Genomic DNA, 26,853 nt, shown 5'->3' with positions numbered 1-26,853 from the left:
GTTAGAGAAGTGTAATTTTCAGTGAGGTGTGCCTGAGGTTTTTCTATATATTGCACACTCACCAATAAAACACAGTGTATAAACACCTGATCTTGCTAATGCAGAAATAAGCAAGAAAAAGTTGAAGTCATGTGTATAAAGTGGCAGTAAAGGACATAATTTAAAAACAACACCAACAAAATCCTGTGCGGTTCATTTTTGTTTTTCTGTAGTCTTCAGTCTCTCTGTTCATTGACCTGGTAAACACAAGTGAGTTAAAATATATGGAAAAGTGTACATATAAAACCTTCTTGTATATAAAACTTGGATCTAAAACTGAATTAACATTGAGCATATTATAGGCAGAGCTGGCAGCAGCATCTATTATTAAGGTTTTGATTTCTGATATTTGAATAGTTATTTGAAAACAAAGGCCACCTCAGCCTTCAAGCTAATTAGCCTGGGCAGACCCTGATGCCGCTTTGCATCTCCCTTGACATGTTACTTCAGGAGGGCTCTACAAGGCTGTTGGGGTCTGCCCTCAAGGTTTGAGGATCAAGGCCTAAAAGAAAGCATCACCCATAGAGGGTTAAAGGCCCTACGAAAAAAACAAGCTAAGGCCATTTTGTTCAAGTGAAGTTAGATAAAGCTGGCTTTGATCAATAGAAAATTCTTTTCTTACAAAACTGTGGTTAACTAGCTAGTCTTTTGAATTCACAACTAAGAACCTCTCTTGTTTGTACCAGGATGTTAAGCACGCTACGATATTGAAGGAAATTTCAAAAGAAGTTTTATTGAGATTGCAGGCTCATTGGGGCTGGGAATGTGTCCTTAGATAGGGCCACAAATTCAAACAGCTCTTTATAAAAATAGATTATTTTGTAATAATAAGTTGAGAGGAATGATTTTGTTAACTGGATTCAGACATTGCAGATTTGCACCCTCTGGTGGCACAGATAGCTTTAAAAAAGGGAAGGCAAGATCCAGTTTAGGCTGTTACAAGCATAACTGAATTTTTGTGCCAACTTCTGTGTTTGTTCAGCATTAGTATGGCAGACTGGAAATTCATTTGTAGCCTCAGGAAAAATAAAATTGAATCCTTTATTGAATTAAATGAAAGTAAAAAATAAAATTATTACAATGTCTCCTATGTTATTTAATTAGATATTAAATTAAAATATTTTTTCTACCCCTACACTTTTAATTTTCAATATGGTGCAGGATTTTCTATTGAAAATACATCAGTATGTTGTAAAAGTAGTCAAGGGGAAAGCTGAAGGCTGGGTGTGTGGCAGTTTGGGGGTTTGGCATCCAGGAAAGTATGAGGAGGCAGTTTTGGGATTGTGGGTTTAGAATATTCTGAGATGATTCTGTCAAACTGATCAGGAATGAAATAGTTAACAAATGGCTTGTATACATTAGGGATTTTTGGCACTGGTCAGCAATCTCTAGGTAGCTGAGCTGCACTGGTGTAAAGTGACTCTTTACCAAAGTGTAAAGTGGGTGTATCCTTAATGTTGACAAGCCTAATGTTGACATTTAAATTGTTTCACTTTGAAACTAACAACCCATTCAGATACATGGGGCATGCATACTTCCCAGAGCTAGTTTTCAGATTCTTGTGCAGATTTAGGAAGACAATACTGCTCATTTATTTCATTTGGTGTTTACATTGACAGCTTCTTTGATGTGTGATTAATACAGTATTTAAATTCACAAAATAAGATACCACTCACTGTGCAGATGTTCCCTGTTTGATCCTGTGTTGCCTGGTTCTCCAGGGAGCTTCACTATATCCATGGTCTCTGCTAGGCTCCTTGGGCTTGGCTCCTTTTTGATTGGGATCCAAACACCAGTCACAATTGGCACCAAAATGAGACCTCACTCACAGAAAATTGTGCTGACCTGTGACCCACCCTCTTCTTTTCACATGAGGAATGAAACAGTTAACAGTGTTGTCATTTAAATTGTCAGCAGGCATAGGAGTAAATGCTGAGATTGGTAGATTTTAAAGCCAGACAGTACGTTGCGATCATCTGGTCTGACCTCCTGTATAACACAGGCCTTAAAATTTCCCTGAATTAATTCCTGTTTGAACTAGAGCATATCTTTTAGAAAAACATCCAGTCTTGACTTAAATATTTCCGGTGATGGAGAATCTACCCCGACTCTTGGTAAGTAGTTCTAATGGTGAACTACCCTCACTGAATGGGGCAGTTCATTTTTCTCAGCGCTATTTTCTTGGTTCTTAAGTCGGACTCGTCTCTGCAGTGGTTACCCAAGGTGCGCGTTTTTGAGATTCTTCATAACCATAACAGCTAGAGACTTACATTTGTTAAAATGAAAACTGTGATTATGGAAAGCAAGATATCAGCACTTCTCTAAAGCTAGCCAAGGCATATGGTCATACACGGCACCTAGCACGACTGGTGGTAAGGGGGCCTGTTCAGTTAGCTTGCAGGCATGAGAGCAAGTATTAGGAGAAAGCGCATGCTGCTACCTTTTGAGACAGCAGTAACATGCACTGTGTAGTGGGGTGCCTCCAAGTTTCACTGAGCTGTCTTGTCCTGTGTAGACATCATGGCTCTGCAAATCCCTACTTACCTTTTAGTGTTGTGCTCCCCACCAGTGTGCCTCATATTGGTAGATTTTTGCCTGATGATGAGGTACCTAGATGAACTTCTTACTTGCTGAGCTGTACAGTAGCACACTGAATGACCAGACTGAGGGATTATGGGTACATTAATAAAATTTGGGCCAGAACAGTGACCCAGCATCAAAAATAAATTGCTGGACTTCGGGGGCATTTGTTCAATTCCTATAATCCAGTTATGGTCAGAAAAGGCAATTTGTTCCTAAAAGCAAAATCAGCAATTGACTGGGCTGGATTTTGCTGTCTGTTCAAGTCTGCAGTAACTCCACTGGAGTTGTCATAAGTCTATAATGTATGAATCCATCTACAGTTCAAGCATAGTTCATGGTCTTAATATCAAATGGTTTTTATTGCTGAGAGAGTCACAGATGAAACAAAGGCCTTTAATTATGGAATAAATGAGTCCCAGCATTTAGTCACATTATTACAAGGATGGTGTTCTATGTAGCATCTTGGATGGGTACCTTCTTGGGGTGGCTAGCCCCGCTCACAGCTTGCACCACTATTTACGCTCTGTTTTGTGCACAGTGGCTCAATCAGAGCTAGCGCAGGCATGTCGCCTCATACTGGAATTACACCTTGTGACATTTCTGGGGTCCTCAGGTTGGGGGGCACCACACCACCACCTGCCCTTGGTGTGAAGCAGTCTTGTCTGTGCCTGCTGTGGTTCAACTCCCTGAAACCACCAGGCTCTGGCAGCACAAGCCCTGACTTCCGTGTCTCCGCAGACCTCACCCTCTCTGCACAGGCTAGTGATAGGCACACACCAGCCCCCGAGTCCTTGGAGTGGTCTCTACTGAAAGCAGCCCATGTCACGGGATGCTCAGAAATGACCAGGTAAGCTGCCCCTGGAGGAATAGTACACACACAGCTTGACTGGTACCACTCAGGGTCAGGTCCTTTGTAACAGCATAACTCAAATATATTTATAGTGAAACAATGATAAGTTTGTTATCAAGGATTAAGTTTTAAGAGATAGTGAGTAAGGATACAAAAAGGGTTACAGATATAACATAAAACACAATCCTTATCAGTGCTTATCTTTCCTATTTAATAAAGTAGATTTCCCCCTAAGGGTTAAATGTTTGTTTGATAGAGCTGCAGTTTGTCAGCCTTGAAAACAGGACACCTGGCAACCCTAGCCCATTGTGAAATAATACAATGCTTAATTTACATGTCAGTTGCTAGATGGACAAACACTCCTGGTCTGAGTGAAAACCTGTCTCTGCTGGTGACTCATATCTTGATACAGACACTCGGAATATATTTTCAGTACATATACACAACTCCTTAAATATCATCCCTACATACATCACACAATATTATTAACCAGCATGATCCTGGCTTTCATTTAAGATCTTACACAACACTCTTTATGGATAAATACTATGAAAGCAATATGTTAGCTGTAGTGAGTTTGTCAGGCCTGCTAGGAGTTGCTGTTACATGACAGTGAATCCCTTGCCAGCTGGGATTCAGGAGTTCTGAAGGTCACACGCCTCCAGCTCCAAGTGAAAATATACCCTAAAACTGCTAGCATTTAACACTTCAGACTTTACACACAGACACACATACCTCCTTAAATTCTCATGCATTGTCCACTTTTTTTAAAATGTGAAAATAAATTACATTTGTTTTTTGCCATTTGTTACACTTCATCAGGGATGTCATTGTAGATAGGTTTCTACGTGGTAGTCTCTATGGTATGTATTTGTACATCAGACTTGTCACAGAGAAAAAATATATGAAGGATTTGTGCATAGAAAACTTTATTTCTGGGTACAAGATTACAGTAAAGACTGTAGTATAGTAAAGATTTGTGAATGGGAATTCATTACTCATGCTTAAAAAGAAACACAGTCTTAATACATGCTTTGCTGGGTTGGGGCCTTGTAGTATCCAGCCTGATGTTCAAATTTGCACCTTCCTCTCCCCTAGCAACCAATTGGCTCAACATTAAATGTGTAATCTCCCTTCTTTCTTTCAGGCCAGCTGGGAGGATTCTTGCCTGCAGGGGGAGGAAGGGCTGAGGGAAGGGGAAATGTATTCAGAACTAGTATCTATCTTTTACTGGTTTCAGAGTAGCAGCCGTGTTAGTCTGTATTCGCAAAAAGAAAAGGAGTACTTGTGGCACCTTAGAGACTAACAAATTTATTTGAGCATAAGCTTTCATGAGCTACAGCTCACTTCATTGGATGCATCTTTTACTGGGGCACTGACAGGAATAGTGGATGGAGGCTTCCTATTAAACAGGGTGACCATTGATGTGTCCCCCTGCAATTGTGCAGTAAAGAGAGAAGAGATAGTTAAAGGGTGACTTGATCACAATGTATAAATATTTGTATGGGAAACACATTTTATAATGGAAGAGCCTTCTCCTTTGCAGACAAAGTTATAACACAATCCAATGGCTGGAAGTTGAAGCTGGACAAATTCAAACAAGAAATAAGATGCACGTTTTTAACAGTGAGGGTAATTAATCAATGGAACAATTAACCAAGGGTTGTGGTGGAGTCTTCATCACTAGACACTTTAAAATCAAGATTGGATGTTTTTCTGAAAGGTGTCCTCAAGTTCAAATAGGAATGAATTCACCCAAGTCCTATGGCCTGTGTGATGCAAGTGATCCGATTAGATTATCACAGTGCTCACCTTTGTCTGTATAGTCTAGGAATTTGATTCCCTCAGGGTTCAAACTATTCCCCAGAGAACTTTCAGTTTGAGCCCACAGCAGCTGCTTTTGCGCACACTGTAGCAGTGGGATGTGCGCGGTAAACATCACCTCGACATTGCCATGAAGCTTGTCAAAATTCCTTAAATTATTTTTTAGCCAAAAAAAAGCCTTATCTCCCTGCCACAGAAATTTTTGTGAAAAACATTTGATAGTCGTTAAATATCTCACATGCTTTCACTGATACAACATTTGACATGGCATCATTTCACACCATACTTTGCCATGGCATATTAACCCAGCAAAACATTCTTTGATCAAAGGATATCCTGTTTAGGCTATTGTAACCCTTTCTGGCATTATTCATTCTGAATAACCACTGTGAAATAGTTTGCTCCTTGCTCCTATTTGTGCCTCTTCTCCCCCACCCCTTCTTTTCAACGTGGTGGATGTGAACAAGTAAGCAGGCTCTATCCCTCATTTGGGGCCCACTGCTGCCACCTGCACCCACAGAGAGTCACACCTTACTATAGGTTTCAGAGTAACAGCCGTGTTAGTCTGTATCCGCAAAAAGAAAAGGAGTACTTGTGGCACCTTAGAGACTAACAAATTTTTTAGAGCATAAGCTTTCGTGAGCTTTATGCTCTAATAAATTTGTTAGTCTCTAAGGTGCCACAAGTACTCCATACCTTACTACGTAAGTAGTCCTGTTGATGGGACTGCTCGCAGAGTGCAATGAGGCAGGCCCTGTGGAGCCCAGGTGACTGTGCAAACTACTCCTATAATGGTGTAAGCTATGTCATGCCCTTGCAGTACATTTTGTGGGCATAAAGCATGGGAATGGCTTCTATTGCACCTCCCTGAGGATGTAAAAGGGACAGATTTGGCATTACAACCCAGAAGGGCCTACAGAGATTGTCGAAGTTCTTGGAAAAGTCTGCCTTCACTTATATTGTGAAGCCTTGAGTGGCCCTGTCTCCTCGGAGTGGCTGAGGATGCTCTAGCAGTGTCCTTGGGCTCACCACTCTTGTCCCAAAAGGACACTGAGGGTTAGCTGACCATTTGTCCTGTGTGAGCTGCCACATTCCTTGGTTGAATGCAGCTGGCAGGGCAAATTGCTGCAGCTGTGGACGACACAGGTTAAAACACTTGGGATGTACATGCTACTAGCTGCTGCTGACCTAAGGTATGTTGACAGTGTCCATTTGCATAAACCCATTGCTTTCTTTGGTGACTTCTCCTAATTTGTATATTGCAGCATGCTATGTCAGACAGACCGTATGCAGGCTGCTCCCGGCTAGGTGCAGCCCCACATGATTCCCTCTAACTCAGAGGTAGCAAGTCAGGTGACTTACCAACTCACTACCATAAAATTCATGCTCCTGCAGAACCTAATGCATGGGCATAGGGTGGCTGATGCGTTTGGTCAGAGTAGGGTACTAATCACCATGAGCAAGGGTGGCAAAACTGAGCTCTTAGAGCTCTGTGAATAACTGGTTGGGGTTTTTTTTGGTTTGCTGGCTGAACCAAAAAAATGGTCCTGGGTGAATTTGTTTTGGGTCAAACAAGATGTTTTGGTTTTGAGTTTAATCTTTTAAAAATTACAGTAAAAATCAAAATTAATAGTAGTTTGTAATCGAAACATCAAAATGTTTCATTTTGAAAACACTGAAATGTTTTGATTCTTTCAAAAAAAAAAACAAACAAACCAAAAAACTTTGGGGGTGCAAGTCTGGGTAGGTGACCAAAAATTTGGTGAATTCACACAATGTTTCAGTTAACCTAAATCTGTATTTTTGAGCAAAAAAATGTTTTGGACAGACAACTTCACTCAGCTCTACTACTAGTGTGACTAGAGTAAAATACAATGTCCAACTATTATTTTAACGAGGGGCTCTAACAAACTTTCCCCTTTAGTATTTGATTAGCCACATATAAATAAAGGTTTGCATGCCTGTAGAGAGGAGGGTTCTGAGACTGAGCAATCTGTTCACTTGTTATCCCACTTCAGCAAAAATATTTTCTAAAATCCATAACCAAAGAATGAGACAACATGATGTGGCAATTTAATTCTGTTAAGTCTATTCTGCCTGAGAAGTGTATACTTTATTCCTGGAAACAAACAGAGCATATTACAGAGTAGTGTTCAATCTGTGTAATTTGAAATCTGGTATTTATGTGAAAACATAATAAGGGAGTGATGATATCTTGCCCAAGAAGAGAGAAATATTTAAATACAGAGAGTGGAGCAATCTGGTGCACTCCAGTGGCAAAAAAGAAAAAAAGATCTTACTAATCCTATGATCAGTGAAGATGATTAAACATTATCCAGGAACATGTAGCAAACTTCATCAGAATCAGGGAATTTCCCCACCCAAGGGATTTTTCACAAGGCCAGTGCATCACTGGTCCTTGAAAATGTATTTGTAAAATTGGTTTATAGAGTACCAGGAAATCAGTTTTTAAATTACAGTAGAGTAGACAAAAAGTACCTGATATTTTTTTACTTTTTATTGAGGGTAGTCAGTATTTCAGGGTGACTGACTTAGGAAAACACAATTAAAAATGAATGTCTGTTCCCTTACAGTCACAGGCATCAAACAGAAAAGCACTCATAATGCATAAAAGCACAACAGTATTTGTAATTTCCTATGCCATGTGCTTGTGGCCTCTCCAATTGTTGCTCTTTCTTCTTAAAATGCAATTATATCTATAGAATCTTTTTAAAAAAATTCTTGCAAATAATTGGACAGTGCTTGTTGAGGATCATATTGAATGTAACCCTTTAAAATGTTTTCTTTTTTTATATATTTTACTTTTGGTACAACTCCAGCTCTACAAGATTCATCGTGATGAGAAGTATGCAGGAGACAATTCACAGGCAGGTTAGAATATGATCATTTATCTACATACGCTTCTTCATTTAAAAAAAAATGAGGCCAGATTCTTCGCTAGTATAAATCAGTGTAGCTCCATTCTGTTCAGTCCAGTGGTGTTAACCCATCAGAGAAGCTGGCCCATGACTGACTGAGGCCAATTGGCAATGTACTGCTAAACAATGTGTGTCACTTATAAACAAGTTTTGAGTAATAGTCCCCACTTTTATATTACCTTTATTTTATGGTGTAGAGCACTTAGCTGGTGCTCAGAGTTAAAATATAACAGTTGTAGTTGTATTTAGCAGTGGGTCAGATCTTTAGCTGGTATAAATTGGCATAGATCTACAGCCTGAACTAAAGGGTGCTATACTGATTTATGCCAATGGAGGATTTGGCTAAAACCTTCTAAATTAGGACCATTTTAGGACAAGTTAGGCTGGAAGAAAAGCAAATGGGTCACTAAAACTTGTCTATGTATGGCTGACTCTCCTCTAAAGAGCCAGTTCTGGTATATTCTTGGTGTTGTGAATGAGATGTTGTTGAATACAGGACTGAAAGTTGGGAATTCCTGCTTTCTAATTCCTAATCCAACATTGGTTCCTTTGCTTGCATTTTTTAGGTTTCCTACCCCATGTCATGTTGTTTGGCTACAGCCAAATTGTATTCATTTTAACTATTTTTCAACTTTCCTTTACATCATTTAAGGACAGTTAAAATTTAATAGTGAATGAAATGTAAGATTCATTCATTATGCAAAGAGTCCTGTGGCACCTTACAGACTAACAGGCTTATTGGAGCATAAACTTTCGTGTGTGAATACCCAATTCGTCGGATGCATGTAGTGGAAGTTTCCAGAGGCAGGTATAAATATGCAAACAAGAATCAGGCTAGGGATAATGAGGTTAGTTCAATCAGGGAGGATGAGGCCATCTCCTAGCAGTTGAGGTTTGAACACCAAGGGAGGAGAAACTGCTTTTGTAGTTGCCTAGCCATTCACAGTCTTTGTTTAATCCTGAGCTGATAATGTCAAATTTGCAAATGAACTGAAACTCAGCAGTTTCTCTTTGAAGCAGTTACTTGTAATTTCCATGTAAGTAAGTTACATACATAAAAGGTTGTTACAAGGAGGAGGGAGAAGAATTGTTCTTGTTAACCTCTGAGGATAGGACAAAAAGCAATGGGCTTAAATTGCAGGAAGGGAGGTTTCGGTTGGACATTAGGAAAAACTTCCTAACTGTCAGGGTGGTTAAACACTAGAATAAATTGCCTAGGGAGATTGTGGAATCTTCATTGTTGGAGATTTTCAACAGCAGATAAGACAAACACCTGTCACAGATGGTCTAGATAATATTTTGAGTGATGGGGACTGGACTAGAAGACCTCTTGAGCTCTCTTCCAGTCCTATGATTCTGATTTTGTACATCTAGTCTCCCTGCAGAAAGTCGTCATGTTCAAGTTCTCAGCCAAAAGTTTGTCACAAAAGTTACTCAATGTATCCCAGTATCCCGGGGAAGTGGGAGAAGGAAATAAAGCTAAGACATTCACTTTTTCAGAAAACATGCACTATTACATAATAAAACTATTTTATCTGAGGAGGAAGAGGCACAAGTTCAGTTTTTAGGGTTGTAAACATCTTTTATTGATCTAAATGATCTGCCGTTTTAAACCAATAATAGCAGGTGGGTGAACAAACAGGTGGGGAGAAGGGATGATGGTATAGCTGCATGCACAATTTGTAGGTGTAATAACCCAATCAGCAGCAGTAATCACAACTAGTAGCAAGACTGTAACAGAGGAGCTGGGATCTTGATCCTGCAGTGCAACTCAGTAAATTCAGGAGAGTGGCTTTCAAACTTTCACCACTGTGTGGAATAAGATAAAACCCTTGTCACCTCCTTGTACAGGAATTTTTGGAATTTTAAAGTAACCTTGGACCTCTAATGGGAAAAAGCTACTCTCAGGGCTTGTCTACACTTGATATGCTACAGTAGCAGAGCTGACACAGTGAAGACTCTACCTACGTCAACAGGAGAGGTTTCATAGATTCATAGATATTAAGGTCAGAAGTGACCATTATGATCATCTAGTCTGACCTCCTGCACAATGCAGGCCACAGAATATCACCCACCTACTCCTGCGATAAACCTCTCACATATGTCTGAGCTATTGAAGTCCTCAAATCATGGTTTAAAGACTTCAAATAGCAGAGAATCCGCCAGCAAGTGACCCGTGCCCATGCTACAGAGGAAGGCTATAAACCTCCAGGGCCTCTTCCAATCTGCCCTGGAGGAAAATTCCTTCCCAACCCCAAATATGGCAATCAGCTGAACCCTGAGCATATGGGCAAGATTCACCAGCCAGATACCAAGGAAAGAATTCTCTGTAGTAACTCAGATCCCACCCCATCTAACATCCCATCACAAGACATTGGGCCTATTTACTATGAATATTTTAAAAGATCAATTAATTGTCAAAATTACATTATCCCATCATACCATCTCCTCCATAAATGTATCGAGTTTAATCTTAAAGCCAGATAGGCCTTTTGCCCCGACTGCTTCCCTTGAAAGGCTATTCCAAAACTTCACTCCTCTGATGGTTAGAAACCTTCGTCTAATTTCAAATCTAAACTTCCCAATGACCAGTTTATATCCATTTGTTCTTGTGTCCACATTGGTACTGAGCTTAAATAATTCTTCTCCCTCTCCGGTATTTATCCCTCTGATATATTTATAGAGAGCAATCATATCTCCCCTCACCCTTCTTTTGGTTAGGCTAAACAAGCCAAGCTCCTTACGTCTCCTTTCATAAGACAGGTTTTCCATTCCTCGGATTATCCTAGTAGCCCTTCTCTGTACCTGTTCCAGTTTGAATTCATCCTTCTTAAATATGGGAGACCAGAACTGCACACAGTATTCCAGGTGAGGTCTCACCAGTGTCTTGTATAACGGTACTAAAACCTCCTTATCTCTACTGAAAATATCTCACCTAATGCATCCCAAGACCGCATTAGCTTTTTTCACGGCCATATCACATTGGCGGCTCATAGTCATCCTGTGATCAACAATACTCCAAGGTCCTTCTCCTCCTCCGTTACTTCTAATTGATGCGTCCCCAGCTTATAACTAAAATTCTTGTTATTAATCCCTCAATGCATGACCTTACACTTCTCACTATTAAATTTCATCCTGTTACTATTACTCCCGTTTACAAGGTCATCCAGATCTTCCTGTATGATATCCGTGTCTCTCTCTAAATTGGCAATACCTCCCAGCTTTGTATCATCTGCAAACTTTATTAGCACACTCCCACTTTTTGTGCCGAGGTCAGTAATAAAAAGATTAAATAAGATTGGTCCCAAAACCTATCCCTGAGAAACTCCACTGGTAACCTCCCTCCAGCCTGACAGTTCACCTTTCAGTATGACCCTCTATAGTCTCCCTGTTAACAAATTCCTTATCCAGCTTTCAATTTTCATATTGATCCCCATCTTTTCCAATTTAACTAATAATTCCCCATGTGGCACAGTATCAAATACCTTACTGAAATCTAGGTAAATTAGATCCGCTGCATTTCCTTTGTCTAAAAAATCTGTTACCTTCTCAAAGAAGGAGATCAGGTTGGTTTGACACGATCTACCTTTTGTAAAACCATGTTGTATTTTGTCCCATTTACCATTGACCTCAATGTCCTTAACTACTTATTCCTTCAAAAATTTTTCCAAGACCTTGCATACTACAGATGTCAAACTAACAGGCGTGTAGTTACCCGGATCACTTTTTTTTCCTTTCTTAAAAATAGGAACTATTAGCCATTCTCCAATCATACGGTACAACCCCTGAGTTTACAGATTCATTAAAAATTCTTGCTAATGGGCTTGCAATTTCCTGTGCCAATTCCTTTAATATTCTTGGATGAAGATTATCTGGGCTCCCCGATTTAGTCCCATTAAGCTGTTCGAGTTTCGCTTCTATCTCAGATATGGTAATATCTACCTCCATATCCTCATTCCCATTTGTCATGCTACCATTATCCCTAAGATTCTCATTAGCCTTATTAAAGACTGAGGCAAAGTATTTGATTAGATATTGGGCCATGCCTAGGTTATCCTTAACCTCCACTCCATCCTCAGTGTTTAGCGGTCCCACTTCTTCTTTCTTTGTTTTCTTCTTATTTATATGGCTATAGAACCTTTTATTATTGGTTTTAATTCCCTTTGCAAGGTCCAACTCTATTTGACTTTTAGCCTGTCTCACTTTATTCCTACATGTTCTGACCTCAATAAGGTAGCTTTCCTTGCTGACCCCTCCCATCCTCCACTCCCTGTACACTTTCTGCTTTTTCTTAATTACCTCTCTGAGATGCTTGCTTATCCAGCTTGGTCTATAACTCCTGCCTATGAATTTTTTCCCCGTTCTTGGGATGCAGGCTTCCAATAGCTTCTGCAGCTTTGACTTAAAGTAATTGCAGGCCTCCTCTGCCTTTAGATCCATAAGTTCTTCAGTCCAATCCACTTCCCTAACTATTTTCCTTAATTTTTGAAAGTCAGCCCTTTTGAAATCAAAAACCCTAGTCGCCGATTTATTTTTGTTAATCCTTCCATTCAGTTTGAACTGAATTAGCTCATGCTCACTTGAACCAAGGTTGTCCCCTACAACCATTTCTTCTATGAGGTCCTCACTACTCACCAAAACCAAATCTAAAATGGCATCCCCTCTAGTCGGTTCAGCAACTACTTGATGAAGGAATCCATCAGCTATTGCATCTAGGAAAATCTGAGCCCTATTATTATTACTACCACTCATCCTCCAGGCTATATCTGGGCAGTTAAAGCCTCCCATGATCACACAATTTCCATTAGTATTTACTTCATTAAAAACATTAAAGAGAGCTCTATGCATATCCAAATTAGATCCCGGTAGTCTATAGCACACCCCAAGCACTATCACAGGGGAGGCTCTAGTAGTTTTCTTCCCCCATGTGATTTTTGCCCAGACGGACTCTGTCTTATCCATTCCATCGCTTCTTATTTCTTTTCATTCTACCTCATCATTAATATACAATGCTACTCCACCACCTTTACCTTTATTTCTGTCTTTCCTAAACAGCACATACCCTTCAATACCTGTACTCCAGTCATGACTACTATTCCACCATGTTTCTGTTATCCCTATAATATCTGGTTTCACTTCTTGCACCAGTAGCTCTAGTTCCTCCTTTTTGTTACCAAGGCGCCTCGCATTGGTATACAAACATCTTAATTTTTGCTGTTTGGCCTCACTCACCTTCTTTACCCGATTAGGCACGGTCATTCTACAGCCAGTATGACCTATTAGACTGGTATCTACACTGCCCTTCCTCCTTATGTCCATTCTCCTACCCACGGCTATATCCTTTCTTACTTCGTCTTCTTCCCTCTCAATGCTAAAATCCGGCGTGGAGATTACCTGGACATCTCTCAACCATCTCCCCCAAATTCCTAGTTTAAAGCTCTCTTAATCAGTTGTGCCAGCCTCCATCCTAGAAGTCAATTTCCTTCCCTACTCAGATGAAGTCCATCCCGAGAGAACTGTCCTCTGTTCATGAACGTCTCCCAGTGGCCATACATCCCAAAGCCCTCCTTATAGCACCACTGCCTAAGCCATCTATTGATAGTCATAATCTTGTCACACCTTTGTTGCCCTTCTCTAGGAACAGGCAGAATCCCAGTAAAGATCAGCTGAGCCTCGATTTCCTTAAGTGTCTTCCCCAATCTAGCATAGTCTCCCTTGATACGTTCCAGCGAGAATCTACCAGTATCATTTGTTCCTACATGAAGGATAATTAGGGGATTCTTTCCCGCTCCCTTTAGGATCCTTTTCAACCTCAGGTCTACATCCCGTATCTTAGCACCTGGAAGACAGCACACCCTTCTATTCTCTGGATCAGCTCTGGTTACAGGCCTGTCTATTCTTCTCAATAAAGAGTCCCTGATCACGTAGACCTGCCTTTTCCTGGTGACTGTGCTATTCTCCAGTCTATCCCCTGTTCCCTCTGGCTGCCAGTTCTTTCTATTCCTATTCTCCCTTATAATCCTCTTCAACCCATCCTGTATACTCCTGGGACTCATATTTGGTGTACTCTCCATTGATTCTTTCCCTTTTGCTTAAGGACTAGCTGCTCTTCTCTTCTTCCTCGCCCTTCCATCTTCAGTGACCACCTGCTGAGCCCCTTCTTCATTTTCCAACTCTGCAAACCTATTTTTGAGCTCAATTTCTCCTTCACTAGCCCATCTTTTCCTCTGCCTGGTTCTCTTAGTCACATGCTTCCACTGTCCGCTTTCCTCACCCAGCCCTCTCCTCTCAGAATTCCCCAGCCCTGCTTCCATCTGCAAGTCTGAGCTTTTCCCTTCAGTTGCCTCATGTCTTTGCTCCATAATCCACTCGACCCCCTTCTAAACTCAACCAGACTTTCCACCTGCATCTCCAATCCTCGGATCTTTTCCTCCATCAGCTCTATCAGACAGCATTTCATGCAGACAAAACTCTTACCAGGTAGCCCCTCCAGGATCATGTACATACCACAGCTTCCACATCCAGTCATCTTCATTGTGTCTTCCACTACATGGGTCACTCCCACTGCTGCCTCTGTATCTGTCATCGCCTTCACACCTGAATCCTGTTTATCTGGGAAACATAAACAACACCACAACACCACCTCCCACAGCAAAAACCAACCCCAAACAAGCACCACAATACAAACTCCCACTGAAACTCCCCTGTTTACAGCTCTGTTTGCTGGCTCCTGTGTCGCTGCAGCTGTCTGAGAGATTCTCCTGTCGGTATAGGTAACCCAAGAGCAGTAGCTAGGTCAATGAAACAATGCTTTTATCAATCTAGTGCTGCCTACCCCGAGGTGAGGTCATCTTAACTGTCACTCCGGGATATAGATTTTTCACACCTCTGAGGGATAGTTGGGTCAACCTAACTTTTTAGTGTCTCTGAATCCAGCATCTAAAGAGTATTCCTAAAACAAACTTTTGATCAATTTTAGTCACTTTAAAATATTTATTATATTTATAGTTTACATTACTTTAAATTCTAAGACATTTTAGTAAAATCATATACCATTAAGTTTCCAACCAATAATACTGTGTACATTATAATATTATATATCTTTATACTATTGTATGTTCACATTAGATGCATACCTCCAGCATCGCATGAAGTTAATAAATATCAATTTAATGATGGACCTAATTCTTTAAATTATAATTATCCCTTCTGAACAGTTCTCTGTGATCTGTAACTAACTGGCACTTTAGATACTACAATGATGGGCATTTTAAAAATATGTACACATAGATAGATGGAAATTATTTTACAATGTAAGGTAAACTGTGGCTATGTATCTGAAAAAAAAATCTAGAAGTTTACCAGGTTACCCTTTTGAGATTATCATGAAGCATGTAACGTGCATCTGTTTTATCTGACTATTTCCTGGTCTGATAGATGGGATTTTCTCTCTTGTCAATGTCAGGAATGGTGGTTTGGTTTGTAGCTAATTGCTTGGCAGCAACTGACTTGATTGTTTTTAATCACTGTAACTCTTTTTTAATATAATACTCAACAAAATAAAAAAAATGTCCAGCTCAATTCCGTGTGGAGAAGCAGGATAGTCTTCTGGTTCAAGAACAAGACTGGGAGTCAGGAGACAAAGTAGCTTGTCTTTCGTGTGCAGCAAATTCCTGGGTGATCTTGGCCAAGTTACTAAGGGCCAGATTTCAAAGGTATTTAGGCACCTAAAGAAGCAGATCAACACCTAGTGGGGTTTTCAAAACTGCATAAGAACCTAACTCCAATTTATTTCAATAGGTATCAGTTGACATGGGCCAGATTTTTAAAAGTATTTAAACTGAACTCCCATTGATCTCAATTATTTTAAAAACCTAGCCCCTGGGCAATTTTGAAAATCCCAGTAGGCAACTTTAGGTGCCTAAATATCTTTAAAAATCTGGCCTTAATCTGTCTCTGCCTCCATTTATCTGTATAATAGAGCTAGCAATATCTCCCTACCTCACAGGGGGCTGTGAAGATAACGAGCTTTGGGATTTTAAAATGGAAGGGGCAGTAGAAGAGCAGTGTATTTATTATTATTGTCATTTTAAAGTTTTCATTTTATATTTCTAGAATCCCACTCCTTCAGATGCAAGAACAGGAGGAAAGAATCAATTGATGTCAAATCAATAACATCTCGAAGCAGCGATGGTAAGAAAACAGAAATCCAAAAAGAATACAGTTAGAAATATAGAAAGCAAGTGACCTGAGCCATCAAAATACAGAGTTAAACAGGACAGATGCACTGAACAGCAGTAGCATTCTTCTGAGCTACTGATGGAGAGACGCACAAGTGATCTTTGACATGTCTTCCAATGTTTTTTGTTATCCATTTATGTTGAATTATGAGGTACTTCCCAAAACAGTAGTAGACACTAACTTTTCAGTATGATGCCTGATCATGTACAGCCTGCATGAAGGTGAGGTGTGGCTGCGCTGCAGCAGGGGTAGGAGGGTTCTGGAAGAATGCATTTATGGAGTGCCAGCTCTGCCCCCTTTGAAAGGGTGCAGCTTGTGCTCCTCCTATGTTTGTTCAGCTTCACGGGCCAATGCAGGAGGGGGAGGGGCCTTCAGCCCACAGGAGCCTTGTTCTGCTACTGGCTAAGACTCGCTCCTTATCCCATTTGTGGCTGGCCGCTGTGATGGGATGTGAGCATGGTGACGCTAGAGGCTTCTTTCACCATTTCTGCTCATTTGCACGCACTCCCAAGCAATCCTAGTTTGCAGAGATCTAAGAACCTGGTTGTGGTCCGGCAGAGTCTCAGGGTTCAGAGTGTGAAACAAATAAAAGGAGAGTTGAAAGAAAAGCTAGACTGAATTAAGGCTATTTTAATTCTGAAGGAGAGTGTCGATGCAGGGATTTAATGTGGTTTTAACTAATCCATTTAAAATTTACAGCTTCAGTTATTCAGATTAATTTTCCTGAGTATTCCCATGTAGACAAGCCCCTAATAGGCACCAGTATACTCAACTGAATCAGCTGCAGTGTTGGTGCTAGTGACTGCTAATAGCTTCCTGCTGGACCCTCGTGTGCAGGGGATTAAGCAACTTTGAACCCCTTTGCTAGCTAAGGGCATATTTTGTTAGGTCATTCCCAATGACAGTCTCTATGTGCCAGTGATTCATAGGGCTCTTTCATTTAAATGCGTGTTCGGAGTTACGTGCAGTGTCAAAATCTAAATCTGTATATTTTATGCAATGGCAGCGCCAAGCTTACAGAATCGTCGGTATTCATCAATGGCAAGAATCCACTCAATGACAATAGAAGCACCTATCACAAAGGTAAAAAAATGTATCACTGACTGCTACTGTATGCCACAAACTCAGGGTTAGGTACTATCTTTGCAGAAAAATATGTGGGTCTATTTACAACAAAGGGAAATTGTGCATCTCAATTTTATTTACTCTGTTACAAATATCCTCTTTGGGTCTCTCCTTCTAAATTATAGCCATAGAATAGAATATCTGTGTGGCCCCTGCTTTCTCTTCCTTTTATATTGAGAGCCATTTAGAAAATCATAGCTTTGCCTCCACAATCACAATGTTTGAGTTCTGGCCTGGATTCTTTGTCTGGAGACCTGTATAGTCCCATAGTTTATCGGGTCTCAGTAGTCTTGTGGCATTGCCACCCATTAGCCTGCCTATAAAATACCTTGGGCCCAGACACACAACTTCTAATAAGGATGCCTAGGCTAGGCATTCACACCTCTCTCTTCACTCAGGCTCCTGGTCCCCATAGCTCCTCAGTAGGTTTCTTCTCACCTAATCTGCTGTTTAAAGCACCAAAATAATAGAATGTAAGGGAGGGAATTCAGATTCAGAAAATCTAGACTCTCTGGTTATTTATATAATACACTTAGTATTTGGGGTGACCATAGGACTTCTACAAAGTGTGAAATAACACAGTATACTGACTGCTGTCACTGTAAATGTCGTGGGGATTAAGATTTTGTAATAATATGAAGGGAACAATGTTTTTTCTTTGAAGCAATCTGGTTTTACTCTTCCCTCCCACCCCCTCAGGTTATTAACATCATCAATACTGCCCAGGAGAACAGCCCTGTCACGGTAGCAGAGGCTTTGGACAGAGTTTTGGAAATTTTACGGACAACAGAACTTTATTCCCCTCAGTTAGGTACCAAAGATGAAGATCCTCACACAAGTGATCTTGTTGGAGGTCTGATGACTGTGAGTAGGAAAAGAAAATTTAAACAAACATCAACTAACTGATCTGACCCAGTGGGTATCTGTCTTCCACCACTGGGGCAAGGGAATCCCTGCATCCACCTGACTGAGGGTTCGTCAGCTATAGTGCCTGTACCTTCAGGGGGACTTGCCTTGCATTTAGGCCACACCAGTGAAGTTGACCTGAGAGGCACCAGTAAGCATGAAGATTGTTACTCTTGCTGTTTTTCAGTCAGTTGGCTTGGAAACACTGCTACTCTTACGTGAATAATTCTTTAGTTCCATTGGAAACTACATATATTGATAACCTAATCAGTAGTATCCCAAGTTCCTGAAAGCTTTTAAGAAAAAGCTTAAAAGATCACTGCACTGCAATTGAACTGAAGCAGTCAGTGACTATACAGAAGTTGTAAAACTGAACTTTGACCTGCTAAGGAGCTTTTTACCATGTCCAGTCTGCCCTACACACTAAACCTGCACTGGATTTTCATAGTGGAATATCTCAAACCCTCTTCCTACAAATGCTGGTCAGGAACCCCAGAATGGGTCGCTTGTGGAAACAGCATAATTGAAATGCAAAACAAGTGAAATTTGTGAATTTCAATTAAAAACATCATGCAACCATCAATGAAAGGGGATGAGAGGAGGCCAATACATTGTTGATCAAATAAATACCCTTTCTGGAGACCTCCTACCAGTGGTATTCAATAGTCCGAGTGTCCCTGCTTTTAGACCTGTGTCATTAAAAAGGAAATCTTGCAGTAGCAGTTACCACTTTTATCAAACTTTTCAACTCCAAGAAAGTGGAGTTGGAGCTTCTGAGTCCCTTGGTAGTTACTTCTACCTCTGTACTGGAAGACTGAAAAGAAGCATGCTGCTTGAGGCACTCCCTAAAATATGACCAATATTTTAGGTACCCAGGACTAGTTCCTATGGGGAAATGGTGTAAAGTATTCTTTATGCTTGATAATGGTTTCCTACAACTTATAGAATCTTTATTTCAGGATGGCTTGAGAAGACTGTCAGGAAATGAGTATGTATTTTCTAAGAGTAAGTTTCCATGTTAAAACTTTTTTTGTCTGTGTTGTGTTTCATTGGCTGCAAACATTGATTTAGAATTCCAAGCTAGTTTGTAGTTTGATTATTTGTCTTTGGAAGTGGTTTTCCCAGTAATCTGAGAGCAAGTGTTTGAGCAAGTATCAGTTTGGTTCAAGTAGTCAACATCATGTATCTGAGAAATGTAGAAACCAGACTGGAAAAGAATTAAAATGAAAAATGTTAATTAAACAAATATGACCGTAAAAAGTTGTCATTTGATTTGTTTGCTCTTCTTGATTTATGTCTAAACTTAAATAAAAGATACAGTACCTGAAGATATTTCTAAACTTGGTGTCTTCAGAAGGAATTAATTTCTAATAAGGATCCTGCAAATGAAATAAAAAAGTTTTAAAAATCCATAATTAATTTCATTCCAAAATTTTCTTTTGACAGACATGAACCAAAGCCATAGTCACCTTTCAGTGCCAATTACCATCAATGATGTACCACCTTGTATTGCACAGTTACTTGATAATGAAGAAAGCTGGAACTTTAATATTTTTGAATTGGAGGCTGTTACCAATAAAAGGTATGTGACTGCTTTCTGTACATACCCATAAATGAAGCTGTCAAGTGAGCTAAAGCACAAAGGAACCCTGTGTGTTTCACTATGTATTTTGTCATACAAATACATACATCTTTCAGAGAGACCCTCCCCTGTTGTGTGTGTTGTCACTGTACTACTTTGCAAACAGGTCAATATGCTGTTTTCAGAAATCAAGTGCAACTGGCCAGAAAGAGTCAGTGTCCATGCTAAGGGTACAGACACCTCATCCTATCAGTCTCTTCTTTATCTCAACACCCATAGGCCTACAGGATTCTTTCCTCATCAATTGATCTTGTTTCCTACCTGCTCCAACTCCCTCTCCAAATAGACATTCTCTTCGGAATACTCCGCTGTCTTTACCTTCTAGATGCTCCCACAGAATCCTTTTTTCCCAATTGCTCCACAAAGGATGTTGAGGTGTATTTTGTATCTGAAGGCTGCTCATGGTCATGCAGGAAACAGAAAACCCCCAGTAGAGGAGGTGCTGGGACAGGTCTGTGTTGGGAGTTTAAAAAAAATAGGTGGAGGGGAGCAAATGGTACTGGGCCCGATAGATTTTAAGGCCAGAGGGAACTATTGGATCATCTAGTCTGTATAACACAGACCGTACAGTTTTACCCAGCTAGCCCTCTACTGAGCCCAGAGTGACCAGATGTCCCAATTTTTATAGGGACAGTCCTGATTTTGGGGTCTTTTTCTTATATAGGCTCCTATTACCCCCCCAACCCCGTCCCGATTTTTCACTTGCTCTCTGGTCACCCTAATTGAGCCAAATTGTGCTTCACTCAAGGATGCCTTCCAGAAAGGCATGTTGTATTAACTTTGCTGGAATAAATGGATCCAGAGAGTAAAAGGTGTTAACATGATCCTGACATTGTACAACACCAAACAGTTAAACATAGCTCAGGTTTCAAGGTCAGAGCCTCAGCCTGCTTAGTCGCATGTGAGTGTTAACACCATTAAACAGCTTTTTAACCTTTAATTACAGAAAAAGAAGGAAAAAACTGTTAAAGCATTTCAAATGTAAATTATTATGCAGGTCTTTCATTTTAACACATCCCTGATTCCCATTCCCTGAGCTGTACAGAGTTTTTAGAAGGAAACACATCCCACGTCTGACAGTGTCTTAGGTGGTGGTAAAGATGGTAATAACTGTCCTTTTCTGGGAGAAAAGGAGAAAGTTAGTGGAGATGAGCTGCTGTTGTAGTCTGATCCTGTTTCCTAGAAGATAAAACACATAAGAAGGAAAAGAACAGCAGAGAAAGAAAATGTAACTTCTATCTCTGGTGCTGACTGTCACTTGCAGCATTGCTGCTGGGGAATTGCACAGGGTCTTATCAGCCGCTGGCAAACTGGTAGCGGTGTTGGGCTGTGTAGGGCATTGCTTTTAGCTGCCTCTCTGGTCACAGGCTTACAGCAGTGTCACAAAATATACAGTCTTGGCCAGCTAAGCCAGACTCTCTTATTAAGCAGAAGGCAAAAGGAGAGGGATAGGAAAGAAGAAAAAAGGTGCAGAAGAAAAAAGACACAGTGCGGGGGGGAGGGGGCAGGAATCAAAGTCTCACACCCCAAATGGTGTTCAGGATCTAGCCACTGGGTAGTTAGATCCTGAACAGCATGTCCTTGGCTCCTTCTCTCTGGCCTGGGCTGGGCTGGTCAGGTCATTTCTCAAGATCAGGATGACAAAGGCCCTGTGGTGTCACCATAGGTCTCGGGAGATAGTGAGGGTGCCAGCTCTGATGGTGAAGCTCCTGCCTTCCTGTATTTCTGTCTCCCCGACAGACAGCTACTTGTATTTTAAGGACCCCAAAAGGAAGTGATGGGGTGAAATAGCCCTTGTCCACCAGTTCGGCCTGATTTCCAACACCATGTTTGGTCCATTGGTTTCTGGTTCCACACATCTCTTGTTCACGAGACATAATTCAGCACAGTCCTTGAGTTATATCAGTCTGTCTCCTTTTCATTCCTTTTCCCATCAGTGTTTATTGTCATAAACTATTGTGACATTCTATAAAATGTTATCCACATTTCCACAGTTAGGCTCATGCTTTCGGTAGATAGGTAAGGCCCCAATTTTTACATTAGGCATACAGTCTTGATTTGAAAACATTAAGAGATGAAGAATCCACTATTTCCCTTGGTAGTTTGTTCCAGTGGTTAATCAACCTCACTGTGAAAAGTGTGTGCTTTATTTCTAAATTGTGTTTGCCAGACTTTAACATCTCATAATTGGTTCCTGCTATGCCTTTATCCACTAGATTAAAGAGCCTTATAGTTGGTCCTGCATCAGGTAATTCAGTAGCTGAGCAGTGTATGGAATCACAGTAATTCAGAAGCTGAGCAGTGTATGGAATTCCCATGCTTCTCTCCCCAAAAGTGGTCCTGTCCTCCCAAAGCAGGCACAATTTATGCATTGGATATCTCATCAGTGTGGGCCATCGTCTCTATAGGGAAGGAGTGGCTTTAGGCTCCAAGCTATTCAGAGCAGTGTTCATAAACAGTATTGCCACCCTCAGGCATTTAAAAACCATGAGTCAGATCCCCAAAAATAATGAGATTAAAAAAAAAACCCAATAGCAGGGTTCTTTTTATTTGCCACTGGGTTTTGAGCTGTTAGGATATACTTGGGTCATGTTTTCAAGTTTTTTTTCCCAAAGACCATAAGGATTAGACTTATATATATAAAATGAAAGCTGAGGTTGTCACATAATCAGAGGACACCAGGAGCTGGAGTTTTAAGAAAAACACCAAATACCTTGAGACTCCCAATAAAATCAAAGAGTTGGCAACACTGTTTGCTCTGTGATGCTTTTCATAGCAGATTAAATTAAGTCTGAAAGCGTGGCAGAATGGGTAGTAAACTAACTGCTGATGGACCAGAGCCTTAAAGAATTACATCATGTGATAAACTAAATGGTGTCTATTTACACTTGTTTTTTTAAAAAATGGAAGGTGCCATTTTAGAATGCACAATAGAAATTATTAATTTGTTTGCACGCATGTGTGTTTTTTCTACTTTGCTACATTTCAATGATACTTGTCTCCTTACTTGTTTTCCAGGCCATTAGTTTATTTGGGTTTAAAAGTTTTTGCCCGGTTTGGGGTCTGTGAATTTTTAAACTGTTCAGAAGCAACACTACGAGCCTGGTTCCAGGTGATTGAAGCCAACTACCACTCTACCAACTCGTACCACAACTCCACACATGCAGCAGATGTTTTACATGCTACTGCGTTCTTTCTCGGAAAGGAGAGAGTTAAGGTACAACTTCTATTGTGAATTCTTTACTTTGACCCTTGAATAAGCACACTTTAGGACTAATCAGATTATTTGTTCATTAATAAGTGTGTCCATGACAGCCTCTTGTTACAAATAACATATTTGTTACTTGACAGTCACACAGTAGAGCTGGGCATCTTTGCAACCAATAGATAATGCTACTAACTTCCTATGTCTGCTCTAGCCTTTGCACCTGCAGGCTTTGCTGAGACAAGTAATTTCTCTGAAGTCCATAGGACTATTAACGTGAGTAAGGAAATTAAACAAATAGGCGTTGCAGGATCACACCCTTCATTACAAACAGCTGAAACCTCTTTTCCCTTTTGTAATCTCTTGAAAATTTTGCTGGGGGGTGTCAAGAGATATACATGATAAACCTAGGTTAATACAGAGAGAATACTGATCAGGAGTGGTAATGGCATTATTTTTTCTCCAGGGTTATTTTAGGAAATTGAATGCTATAAGGCTTCTAGTTAGAATGACCTTGCCCATCCCTTCCTTCTAGAAACATTTCTTTATTCACAGAAATGTAGCTGAAGCAATTATAAAACAATCTGTGTTTATCCTTTGAAAAATGGTATCTTCAGCCATTTTTCTAGAAAAAGGAGAAAGTTAGTATTTGGTTATCTGGTTTCCTTACCCCAAAATATTGTAGTCATATGGTCAAAATCAACTGTAAGACAGATGCAGAAATTAAAATTTTAAATGGGATTTCTACATCTCAATTTACTTAAGTCAATGGCAGAAATATATTTAATTCTTTGATGAAAATTGTAGAACATGAGTATTTTGGTCTGTACACAGTGCTTTGCAAAACATGAAATAGAAATCCTGCTGCATGGTGCTTACCATTGCAGACACACGCTACATGGCACAACAGCTCCAACAGAAGAAGGTGCAGAGAGATCACTGAGATGAAGACACAATAGGAAAGCTTCATAGAAGAAGTGGTTTTGAGACGAGGAAAGGGTACTCTTGGCACTCAGTGAGTGGGAAGCTCACGCATGGAGAGAAGGCCTCTGTTCTGAAGAGCTTACATTTGAACTCCGATATTTACCAAGTGATGTTCTAAAGATTGTATTGTGATTACTTACTACATGCTGAATAATGGTAGTTTTACTCTTTCTTGCAGGGAAACCTTGACCATTTAGATGAGGTGGCTGCATTAATAGCTGCCACAGTTCATGACGTGGATCACCCAGGACGAACCAACTCTTTCCTGTGCAATGCAGGAAGTGAATTAGCTGTACTTTATAATGATACTGCTGTACTGGAAAGCCACCATACAGCATTGGCATTCCAGCTCACAGCTAAAGACAACAAATGCAACATTTTCAAGAATATTGATAGGTTAGCTTGCTGTGTTTATTTTATTCCTTTTGGACACAGAAGGTGCCACTTTTGCTTAATATAGAAAATTCGCACAAAAGCCTTTATCACTTCTAGAACTATACAATAGACAATTTTAAAAAAAAATTCTTTCTTCCCCATGTCAGCATTCCAAATGATATGTTTGGAAATGTAAAGATGTTTCATATTATTTTGTGGAATATGGTTTTACTTAAAAAACCAATCGACTAGAACTCCAGGTTAATAGGAGGGGTTGCAGAAGTATATTGTTATTATCCCTGGAATATTGAATTCTGTGTATTGATTACTCTACCATATGAACCTAACTTTCATTATTTAAAAAGATTTCTATGAGTGCCCTGGTGACTTCCTGTTCCTGCTTTTTTCAGACAGATCCTTTATTACATCCCTTTTGAGGTTATGGCATCTTATGAGTGACTTGTAATTGTACTGATTTAATTTTAAGTTTTGTAAAATGGTCACAGGCCACTAAAACCCCTGTTGACATGAAAGCAACTGCAGTCACTTTTCTGAGTTGCTTTCAAGTTAGTCCATTTTATGTTCGATTTCTGTCTCAAAATGCTTTTTGTGAATGTTGTGAGGAGATCAGGAGAAACACAGTTAACTCTGGCAATGGCCTGCATGAGTAAATTGTTTCATTTTTCTCTTTCAGGAACCATTATCGGACATTGCGCCAGGCTATTATTGACATGGTTTTGGCAACAGAGATGACAAAGCACTTTGAGCATGTGAACAAGTTTGTGAACAGCATCAACAAGCCGATGGCATCTGAGGAAACCAACTCAAATGTAAGATAAATCAACTTGCTGTTCTGAAGGACTTTGATCTGTTTAAGCATCAAGCAAACATTTAAATGTTGTTTTCATGTACTTATATTTATTTGCACTGTGGCAATGCCCAAATGCCACAATCAAGATCCTGACAAATGTAAGGGGACTGTTGCCCCCTTACTAACATTCAGTGGAGGTGTTTCAGTTGCTAGCTCCCAGTTCTAAAAAGGGGGAAGGGTCGATGGGGAATCAGGACCCTCAGACTGACAGCCCCCAGGAACAATGGGGAGAGGCCAATGCTCCAGGTCAGCCTGAATGACAGGGTGGCCAGGCTAATCAGGGAGTCAGGAGGCCAGGGAGGTCCTGTCCTCCGTGTGAGCTGGAATTGCCTGGGTCAGACAGAGTGGGGCCGAACTAAGGAGAAAGCAGGGGCCCAAGCAGAGAGCAGAGCTGTGCCAGATCCAGAGGGACCAGAAAAGCAGCCCAGAGAGAGCAGACCCTGTCCTGGGAGCAGAGCTGCAGCCCCAAAGCCAGAGGCACAGCCCAGAGAGAGCAGACTTGCCCTGGGAGAAGAGCTGCAGCAACCGGAACCAGAGGGACCAGAAAAGCAGCCCATGAAGCAGGTCAGTGCTGGAAGCAGAGTCATAGAAGCAGCCTGCAGAGCAGAGCTGTCCTGTGAGGAGAGCTGCAGCAACCAGAGTCAGAGGGGCCAGAGAAGCAGCCCAGGGAGCTGGAGGCAGAGCAGCAGCCGTGCTGAGGTAGAGTGGACCTGAAGCTAAGACAGAGTGGAGCTGGAGCTGGAGCTGGAGCTGGGGCTGGAGCAGTCCAGAGCCAGGTGTCGTGAGCAGCTGAGGAGAGCGAGGGGGGACCCTGGGCAGTGGGCCCAACACAGGGAGACGCCTCAGCCAGGAGGCTCTGCAGGCCAGACTCGAAGGGGGATTGGTAACCCCGACAGGGCAGGAGCAATGCTGGGAAGAAGGGCCCTGCCACCCAGAGCCTGTGGCCACCACCAGAGCGAGTGTCCAACCCACAGCATCCTTGCAGCACAGCCAGAGCCTGAGAAGAAGGCCTGGGACTTACAAGGAACAGACTGTGAACTGCCCTGACATTCCAGAGACGCTGTTTGTGATGTTCCCTGCCACAGAACGGGTTGATGTGTTTCCTTTAACCTTTCCCATTTCCCCTTATTCTTTTTAAAATTAATTGTTGATTAAATAACTTGCATTTGCTTCAAATTGTATGTAATGGTCAGTGGGTCAGAGAAGTGCCAAGTGCAGAGAGAGTACCCCGGAGAGAGGGACACCCTAGCCCCTGTCCTAGGTGACCAC

The 26,853-nt window shown here is 40.9% G+C and overlaps 1 protein-coding gene and 1 long non-coding RNA gene across 3 annotated transcripts in view; one reads left to right on the top strand and one right to left on the bottom strand.

The window, feature by feature from the left end:
- Positions 1-26,853, top strand: part of PDE8B (phosphodiesterase 8B) — a 182,174-nt gene that overhangs the window by 140,112 nt on the left and 15,209 nt on the right. For both annotated transcript variants that reach the window (XM_038402078.2, XM_038402073.2), the window contains exons 11-19: positions 8,137-8,188; positions 16,351-16,428; positions 17,483-17,559; positions 18,301-18,465; positions 19,467-19,512; positions 19,954-20,089; positions 23,168-23,366; positions 24,517-24,734; positions 25,408-25,543. In XM_038402078.2, the coding sequence (XP_038258006.1) occupies positions 8,137-8,188; positions 16,351-16,428; positions 17,483-17,559; positions 18,301-18,465; positions 19,467-19,512; positions 19,954-20,089; positions 23,168-23,366; positions 24,517-24,734; positions 25,408-25,543 (1,107 nt within the window). The remainder of the gene's footprint in view (positions 1-8,136; positions 8,189-16,350; positions 16,429-17,482; positions 17,560-18,300; positions 18,466-19,466; positions 19,513-19,953; positions 20,090-23,167; positions 23,367-24,516; positions 24,735-25,407; positions 25,544-26,853) is intronic.
- LOC119855644 lies at positions 9,830-19,891 on the bottom strand. The gene is made up of 3 exons (XR_005292994.2): positions 19,831-19,891; positions 14,743-19,714; positions 9,830-10,044 (listed from the first exon to the last, which is right to left on the bottom strand). It is a non-coding gene; the product is annotated as an uncharacterized LOC119855644 (long non-coding RNA).

Source organism: Dermochelys coriacea, chromosome 5 (assembly GCF_009764565.3).
Source record: "Dermochelys coriacea isolate rDerCor1 chromosome 5, rDerCor1.pri.v4, whole genome shotgun sequence".
Lineage (NCBI taxonomy): Eukaryota > Metazoa > Chordata > Testudines > Dermochelyidae > Dermochelys > Dermochelys coriacea.
The sequence above is the reverse complement of the archived record's forward strand: the minus strand, read 5'-3'. Positions and strand labels throughout refer to the sequence as shown.